We start from the raw sequence: 10,110 nt of genomic DNA, 5'->3' as shown, positions 1-10,110 counted from the left end.
ATATGTGTTTCAGGTGCTTGTATACGAATCTGTGTTCTGTCTACACATCCAATTACTTTGGGAAAACAAGCGCGAATAATCCAGCTTCAATTTGGCGGAGGGGATTGTCAGTCGTCCATGAAATGTAAATGTTACGTCATGCCAGCAGGGCATCGGTCACACTGCGCACAATCCTAGACAGTGCTCTTGTCTATACCAAGGGTATCCCCAACAACTTGTAAGAAGCTCCCACTTGCATAGAAGCCAATAGCCACTAACACTTGCTGTGCCACAGTCAGTGCGTGGTACCTGTTTGCCGGACGCTGCAAATCACTTTACAACATATTACAAAGGTAAGCTATTGATACTCTCCGGTGCTGTGTTCGTAACTCTTCGTCAGAATAATTGCCAATGTCGAAATCAAATCCACGATACACCTTATCCTTTCTTTGCTGGACTGGCATCACGAATACCACGTTAGTCATAAACACCATTTTTAAGAGTTGACCACACAGTTAAAACGTTTTGAACAACCTGGCCCAGTATGGCACATCCACTCCATTGTCCAAATGTTGGAATCAATCAACATTCAAACAGCTTGTTTATCCTGAACGATGTACATCGAACTGCCGCTCACTGCAAAAAACAAGGAGTTGTTACCACGTAAGTAGTGTTTCGTTATGTATCCCCAGACTGTTTATTGTAGTGTGAGTGAGGTCTACTTCAGTTTCCGAATGACCAATCATTTGAAGTTGATTCAAGTTCTACTTTATTAAAATGCTACCTAACAAACCGATCTCAAATTATAACATCTCAGTCAAACTTCGTGTAATCCTATTTCAGGATTTACTAAGAAATGCTGAATTTTAACATATTATAATAAATCTATCGGTACCAGTTTGATGTGTCTTACACACATGTGCACACACACATACAGAAATTCTGTTCGGACGAAAGAGAAATATCTTATTTGATAAATATCATCTTCCCTGACTCTGAGAGAAGCATGGCATACTTTTATCTGCATAAAAGAAAGGATTATCTAAAATATGAAACAAACGTCCGAGTACTACCAGTTCCCCTTCTTTGCGATATTGACCATGGCATTAGTTTAGTCTGTTTTCGATGTCATAATATGCGAGGTTCCTCATTCACACATACATCCAGACAGCTTACCATCAACCAAGTTCAATGCAATACAACTTTCACCGCCAGTGCATACCACCCTGTTGATGAATCTCTCAGGTGGATTAAAGTGATCGATCACTTGAACATGTTGAACAAACCCACAACTCAGCAGAATCACATAACTTACTTATATGATAAGCAAAGCAAGACTGGATGTCACCTATTGTGAATAACAAGACACTTCTTAGCGTATGCTTGCTCCTTCATCAGGTGAAAATGAGGTCACAATAAAGAAGTTGACATAAATTTTACTTTTTGTATGCATTCCACCTCTAAATAATGCCCATTAAAGAGTTTACTTACTTCCAGAGACTTCTGAAAGAAGCATAAGAACTGTGGGCTTAATTGTCCTTCCAAAGGCTGTCATAAGTGACTTGAATCACTCTTTAATAAACAAGACAGTAGGCCTGTATTTAATAAGTGATTAGGTCTTGGGGTGTACATAGAACAATCATTTACCATCGCCCACCAGTTATCTCCCCTTTTGGACATTTTCAAACATTTTAAAACATTTCATCTTTCCAAAATTGGAAATATCATGGAATAGGAATTTTTTTCCCAGTGATTACTCTTTGCCTATGCCCTTCTCACTGAGCCGTCAGTTCCCCTTCTAATATTCGTATTCTTAGGGTCGCTGATTCTTTCCAAGTCTTTCTCTAACACGGCTAAACATGTGTACAAAATCATCTTACTGACCCCTTCCTGCACCTACCTAGTGAACTTCGTTTAATTTCTTTACCGCCAATTAGATGTTAACTCAGCCGGTCAATACTTATATATTGTTAATTCATGGTGGATATTTTAAAATCTAAAGGACGATGTAACCAAACCTCAAACTTCCCTGTATCGAAATCTTATTGTGACATAGCTCTTTAAATGTTAAGTAACCAAAAATGGATTTTAACCAGTGTGGAAATGCAACTGCACTTTTTCTTACCTTATCGTTGATTGTGATTGTTCATTGTCGTTACAAGAACTGTGTCAGGTTTTGCATTGCTGTTCCATTGATATTATGAAGGAGATTATTCTCCTGAGGATACTAATGCTTCCTCGCCATTATCCTTTGTACATTCAGTGTCGTTCAATTCATTTTAGGACCGTTCTTTTTTTACACTTTATTAATATGGCGTTTATTTCCTTTTGTGATTGCCTAACTATGTCATTAATTTACGTGTGAGAAGAAAAGTTTTCCAGCGCAGAGGGGTAATGTCACAGCATTGTTTTCCACTTATATCTAGGAACTATATCTTATAAATACCTACATTGTGAACTAGCATTAACACTTCTAAAGTAAATTTAAAGTTGAAATTGCGCTACCTGACTGCCATATGCAAGACATTCTGTGTTTCATATGTGGCTAACCGCATTGTCAATCCAGCCGTAAGCCCGAATCCATTATACAAGTCTATGTGGCCAAGCTGGCGTAAACGGTCACGCTCTCTGGGAAACACCGATAGGTGTTAACCCTTACATCACAAAGTCGAAACACAGGGTCAATCCGACTGTGTGCTTTAACTCAATTCTTAAACAATAACAACCCTGACAACCCGGGATGTTTTGAAATAATAACAGGAATTAAAACTTTCGGTTATGTAATTAATGAGCTTTAGTTGTATATATATATATGTGGCGGAAGGCTACCTCACTCTGCCTACGTCGAATAAACGCCACAACTCAAAAGCCTTCCCTGTTCTTTAAGGTAAGACATTATTTGACAATTCTTGCTTAACTTAATTCCTCCTCTCGATCTTAATATGTTAGGTGAAAGTTAGATATAGCATGTCTTTATCGTAGTCTTATATCTGACTGACAATAACACCTCTTGCGACTGTACATGTCTGTATATATGTAACTAGTATCTCAGGGCAAGGCAATATCCCAACTATGAGCATGCGTACCAATGTACGAAAAACTATGTTATTATATTGAGACATTCAGAGACGCATGCACATATCATCGGTTTGCCTGCAGACACGTATCTATAAATATGAGTTGGGTCGGCTTTGTAACAAATCCATATTACTGTTTTCTAAACATTGCTATTGTATTTTACACATGCCATGTTGAAGTTCAATATCATGTATATCATTATAATGATTAGATATGAGTGCACGTTGTGTAATTGATATTGTGATCATATGATATTCCCTCTGTATACATACTGTACACGTGTCGCATTGTATTATGATCATCACAGCAGTCATGCAGTACTACCACTGTATTCGTGTTGCCACCTATCACATTATTATGACTTTGACTTCACCGAATAAACGCCATAACTCAACATCCTTCTCTGTTTTTAAGGTGTGAGCCAGTGTTGACCGCTCTACCGCTACTAATTCCCCACAAATCGTAGCACCACACCCACGGACACGTGTACAATCCGGCAGAATAGTCCTACGTTGTCTTTAATTCAGGACACAGCGATAAATACCCTTGACATCATGTATAACCACATTTACATTTATCTCAGATTTATTAAACCTGTACTTGGACATAGGTATACAAATGATTACCAGAAACCAGCATTTATGTCGGTGGTTTTGTCAAATAATTGTATTGTATAACCATTAATGGCTCGTTAGCATACAGCGTACTGAGTTTAGTTTTACGCCACATTCAGCAATATTCCAGCTATGTGGCAGCGGTCTGTAAATGATCATGTCTGGACCAGACATTCCAGTGATCAATATCATGAGTATCGATCTACGCAATTGGAATACGATGCCATTTGCCAACCAAGTTAGCGTGCATGGCCACTCTATCCCGTTGGTCGCCTTTTACGACAACCACAAGTTACTGATGATGAACTCTGACCTTTGCGGGTGATGTACCGAGGTACTTAGTGCCACATGTCATGGGGGTTCACCCAACATCTCAGCGATGCACTACCCCGAATTGCTTCTTTAAATGGCATTTTCGAAGTTGGTATGATGGGGATGAAGACTTTTATGATTAGACAACTCCTTCCTTGCAGTGCATGGGACGTTTCGATGTAGATTCTAACAGCGTCTTCAGGCAAAAGATGCACAACATACACAAAGTATGTGAACAATGTTGTGTGTCTGCTGAAAGGGCCCTAGGATCCATGCATATGTCAACATATTCAACACGTTGATTTAAGCGAATTTTAGTTTGCTACAGTTAAACTACAGTCAAATTCGGCCTTGAGTTGTCAATTCTCATGAGGACATACCACAGTTTAATTAGTTATTTAAGCACCATTTAATGAAGTTTAAGATCCAGCTTTACTTAGTGAAAAAGGTGGATGGTGCGATATTTATGACGAGGTGCATAAAAGCAACAAAACCCCTGCTACAATCATTAGAATACTGTGCTAAAAGCAAAGTCGACTGTACAGTTGTGACCATCATGAGTATATATTGTTTCAGCAGTATTACATGGAAAAAGATGTGCTTTGTAAACAAGTCGAGTCTGACCAGACAGACCACTGATTACAACTATGCAATACGATGACAGAGCATGTGTTTATGATCACTGTGAAATAGTAGTGGTACAAGGTGTTCGCGAAAAGGTGAATGTATCCTGACCCAGTAATTTGTTCACCTGAAATAATTCGGTCAAGTATTGTATAACTGAAATGGTGAAATGTAAAGACCAAACGCTGGAGCTGTTGGAATAGTGCTCGACATGAAAGGGAAGTTAACTATTAGAAAGTTCCATTTTTGTCATACAGCCTTTGAGGATTTATATGCATTCAAACATTTGCTGATAACATAGTGATCCCCATTTAAATCAGTTGCTTGACACTAATATTGTTTAATGTTGTAACTGAATTGTGTTTTATACGAATACAAGCCCCAAGCATGTATACTGTGACAAGGCAAGATTTCTTCAATTTGAAAATGACCGTTATATTTTAAGATATAAGTTTACAACAAAGTCATTTCATCTCACAGACTAAACTGTGTTGTTGTTAACTCCTAAATAAATATCCCTCTGAGCGGGTACTCAAGTCCCATTTCATTCAAATTATATTTCATTTTCCGTGATTTCAATCATAGAGTGTTCTTTTTAAAGATATGGCTAATTTGCCAAAAATATCGCCAACGCCTGAAGGAATTACATCGATCCGTCTAGGGACAAAAGTTCCCACAGTCCATTGTGTGGTGATCGACCTTCTGTAAAGCCCGACTTTAAACTGTATTGTTCCCTATGATGATAACATGTTTAAGTCGGAATCTAGATCTGTGACGTTTTTAATGCTCTTAGTATGCATGTATTCATTTTGATGTATTGTTCTGGTTACGATATGACTGAAACAGTGCCAGTCTGGCGTGGCCTAACATATTATCTCCCTTAATCCGTGCTGATCTCTTGTATGTTTAGTGACTCAACGTTAAGTAATGGATCAGTTTGTCACTAAAACCGGCACTGTTCCTTTTTCACTGTTCTAATTCTAAAGTTCATATCATTATTTTCCCGTGCGCCTGCTTGAAAAATGCCAATGTCCATTGGTTGACTATTGGCAAGGGTAACCAGTCTGTCTCGCAGTCCCGGGCCCACAGACTCCCTGCAGCGATAATGCCCTAAATGAAGCTAATAGTAGATTTCCTCAGGATTTAAATATCCTTTGCAATAATCTTTACCGGTACTATCACCGTGTACAGTGTTACGGTTAAAATCTGCCGTGACAAAAATTGTAAGAAATCCCCACAAAACCAGCAAAATATAACACTGAAAAGTTTGATATTTTCAACAATTTGTATTCAACAAAAAAAAAGAAAAAAAAAGGAAAAAAAAACAGAAACAAACGAAACAAAAACAAAACAAAAACAAAAAAGAAAAACCTAACAAATATTCAATGTATATCATTGCATCAATGCCATAAACATGCGTAAAACAACGTCAAAAAAGACTTTGCATATAAGGAAATAACATTTTAATGATATGATTATTCTGTCTCAAAAAATGGTAGACTACACTCAGCTCGTCTTTTGATTTCAAAATGCTGATAAAATAACGTTTTGAAGTTATTGAAGTCATCAAATGGCATACGCTTCAGGTCTCATAAAAAAATTAAAGTTGGACAAGCCCTCAATACTACCAAATGCACGTTTAAAGCTTTACAACCTGTGGGGCTGACACGACAGTTTTGTGGGGCAACGATGTGAAGAACTCACTGGTGGTACAATGGTATCGGTTTGTTGTACATTATCAAAGTAGTATTTTGTTATGATACCATGGTGCCATTGTGTTTCGCACTGTGTTAGTGTCAGAGCGATCGATGGTTTAGGTGAGCTAGCGATAGAAAGAGCACACCAATGAATGTGCAATGCCACAAAAAGTACACACAAGGAAGCCGTTCCCGGCGCTGATCACGGAAAGATTGCCGAATGAAATCACGAATGAAACACGCATGTGTGCTTCGTAAACAGCTTTCATCTGGCCTTTTCAAGGAAAGGTGAAGCATTTCGGGTCGGGACTCGTCTAAATGTTTTATATGTTTTAAAAGTCTTTCATCCTCACAGTGACACGAAGCACTAAGCAGCAGTTAGGACATTAGGCGAAAGTGTATTTTTGCTATATCACGTATAAAACTATAAATATACAGTTATTGTATAATTATACATTTTCCCGTTATGTTCAAGCACCATTATGAATTCATTGAAACACTTTGTTATGATCACACATTCCAAATATTTGGCACATGAAGACACTGTTGTCAAAACTGATATTATGTGATCTGTAAATAATCCAGTCTGACCCAAATCCAGTCTGACGCAAATGAGACACGATGACATGTCGACCAAGTTAGCGAGTCTGACCACCCGTTACCCTATGACGCCTCCTACGACAAGCATGGGCTGTTGCAGACAAATTGTAACCCGGATATTCGCGGGCTGTAGGACAAATGTATGTGAACAGGGTATGAGTTCAAAGGTCAAGGTTACGTTCCCCAATGATACCATTCCTAAGGTTCAGGTATATGGTATTGTTGTCTTTGTGCTAATGTCAACTTCGAAGTGTAGTTTATCACTGCAATTTTGAACCGTTCTGGAACTGATTCTGGAAGATACTTATTTATTTGTGACCCAATAGATACATAGATGTTTTTGTGTTGCAGGTTCAGACGATGCATCGACTGCAGCATATCAGCTTGGTATTCTGTGGCATCGTGTTATGCATAACGTTTCTTCTGTACAGCAGTGTGTCATGGCAAAACCACGTTTGGCTGATGCCGCTTCCATATGTCACAATGAATTACTCACTCGCCAGTCTATCGGATACAGACCTCGCATCTCTCAGGGTACACGATGGCATCAATGATACTTCCGGTCCATACTACAAATTAGTTGTCAGTGCTTCCAAGAAATTTCCATATTATTATAAACCAATTTCCTTTCATTCCACCCAACAATTCAGACAGAGAGTTTCCTACAACGTTAATTTAAAAAGCGGACGTCAGACATCACATGGAAACCAGTCAAAGATAATATTGTTTTATAACGCGCCAGAATGGTTCAGAAATTTCAAGGATGCTTGTCCGAACGGTTTAACGAAGTGTCCACAGAGAGACTGCGTATGCTCATATGATCCCACTCAGATAAGTAGTGCAGATGCTGTTCTCATCGATTTAGTGCAACTTTCTGACTCCATTCCACCTGCAAAAGAAGGTAAGCAAGTATGGATCATGTTTGGATTAGAGTGTCCAAACTATTTTGAAAGTCAAGTCCACCAGTCCCAGCAGTGGCGCCGTGTGTTTAACTGGTCTATGACCTATCGGCTTGACTCAGATATTGCCCTCCCTTACAATGTCCTTTTGCGCACGGAGACACACACATCAGCAAATTTTACCAAAATTGCTTTGGAAAAAACTAAATCAGTACTTTGGTTTGCCAGCAACTGTGAGACACCCTCGAAACGCGAGCACTACATCGCCGAATTACGCAAGCATATACCAACAGATGTATATGGAAAATGTGGCTCCCCAATGTGCAGTTATGGAGGAGACTGCCAGCGTTCATTTTTCGGTGAATATAGATTCTACTTAGCGTTTGAAAATAGTTTGTGCGTTGACTATATCTCTGAAAAGTTACATAAAGTCTACTCTGAAAATATTGTTCCGGTTGTTCGGGGTGGTGCTGATTATAATTCCCTGATTCCAAAAGGAACGTATATTAATGCAGCAGACTTTTCTAGTCCGAAAGAATTGGCAACGTATCTTAAGTATCTGGAAACAAACGTAACAGCTTATGCTGAGATACTGGAAGCCAAATCCAGGTACATACATTCAGATGAAAAAACAACATATGAATCTGCCTTCTGTGATATATGTGTGAAGCTTCATAATTTGGATCAGTATCGCCAATACTACTATGACAGTGCCCGCTGGTTACATGAGAACACTTGTCACAGTCCCAAAGATTTTTGATAAGCTGTGTAAAATGCATACTCTATTGAGGTGTGCATTAATTCTACCGATGGTTACATTGATATACGTGGTACGCCAGAGAACTCTTTTGGTGATTGTTCAGGCCAACTTAACTGGTGTGGGCTACAAGAACCAGATTCTTCGACATGTGGTAATTCCTTTTCTGCAATGTCCTTTTCATGGCCCTCTGTTAACATTCCAACACAACAATATCCGCCCTCATAACGCAAGGATTTGCATTTGGATTTCTTGCAACACGTCAACGTTGACTTACTGCCTTGGCCTGCAAATTCACCGGATCTCTCACCGATAGAGCATGTTTGGGACGAGATGGATCGTCTTCCTCATTCGACAGATAACGTCCTTGACCTAGGAACAGAACTTGAGAGAATCTGGCGTGACATCCCACAAGCCTTCCTTGCACGTCTGATAAGGTCTATGCGTCGTCGCCACACTTCTGTTCTCAGCGCCGATGGTGGACATACACCACATCTGAGCTTATGACATTGGTCGTTTGACCACTGACCCGTTTGTGGATTCGTGACTTCATAGTGATTGACTTTTCTCCTGACTTGTTATGGTCCCTCCATTAAAGTAAAATTGTTATCGTACTTAACTGGGATAATATTTTGACAATGCACAGTTTTTACATGTGGCTTGTATAGTTTCATATGTTTTATGGATTGGCTGGTTCCAAGTGTACAATTCCACTTCCTGATAAAACTGCGTGTGTAAGCTGTGCTCTTGCCAACATGCGCCTCCGTTGTTCCATTTTACTGACTACAACATTCACATATTTAATTTTCATTCACTTTTATCAGAGCCACTTTTCATTGGTTACTGGCATGATTAGTAAAAACAGCCGAACCCTAGGAGATATATCATTTGTAAATTGACAGTTGCGGGTGAATTTGCTTCTAATGTTTGTGAAACCCTGGGCCTAGATTTTCGAAGCTCTCTTAGTGCTAAGGTAGTCGTAAGTGCCATACATTAACATTAACCTACGACTATCTTATCACTAAGAGAGCTTAGAAAATCTAGGCCCTGTATGATAATCTAGTTCAACCAATGCTTTCTTACGGCAGAGCCATATGGGGTACGTGGGAATTTAGGCGCATCAATGCGATACAGAACCGCGCCTGTCGTTGTTCCTTATCGGTAGGGAGTAAAACCCCAAACGTAGCAGTGCGGTGCGAGATGGGGTGGACGTCTCAGTTAACTAAATAACGGATAGAAATTTTACGATTCTGGTGTAAGACGCATGTAACCGACCAAAACAGACGTATCCATGCTATTTCTAATTGGCCACTTAAATTTAGAAATTCATGGAACAACACAATTCTTAAGCTGACCGCTTCTTGGAATCTCCCAGTATCTAGTTTTTATACTATTTCCAAACCCGAATTTCAGAAATCAAAGTCTTGTTTAGTGATGTTGGACCACCAAGAATGGCTTACTCAATAGTGTAACGATAGACATATCGTCTGTTTAAGCATAAACTCAGTACTGAACCATATGTAAGTACTATCATGGACAGATATCTACGT

General features: G+C 39.2%; 1 protein-coding gene across 1 annotated transcript; it reads left to right on the top strand.

Moving 5' to 3' along the window:
• The first annotated feature begins 7,264 nt into the window (after nt 1-7,264).
• On the top strand, nt 7,265-8,563 carry LOC137267719 (alpha-(1,3)-fucosyltransferase C-like). Its single transcript, XM_067802179.1, has one exon. It carries the CDS (start codon nt 7,265-7,267, stop codon nt 8,561-8,563), a length of 1,299 nt encoding a protein of 432 aa, XP_067658280.1.
• Nucleotides 8,564-10,110: the final 1,547 nt, after the last annotated feature.

Source organism: Haliotis asinina, chromosome 16, assembly GCF_037392515.1.
Source record: "Haliotis asinina isolate JCU_RB_2024 chromosome 16, JCU_Hal_asi_v2, whole genome shotgun sequence".
Lineage (NCBI taxonomy): Eukaryota > Metazoa > Mollusca > Gastropoda > Lepetellida > Haliotidae > Haliotis > Haliotis asinina.
The sequence above is the reverse complement of the archived record's forward strand: the minus strand, read 5'-3'. Positions and strand labels throughout refer to the sequence as shown.

Excerpts from the sequence above, each read along its gene's own strand:
- LOC137267719 (XM_067802179.1), top strand. The coding sequence starts at position 7,265 with ATGCATCGACTGCAGCATATCAGCTTGGTATTCTGTGGCATCGTGTTA.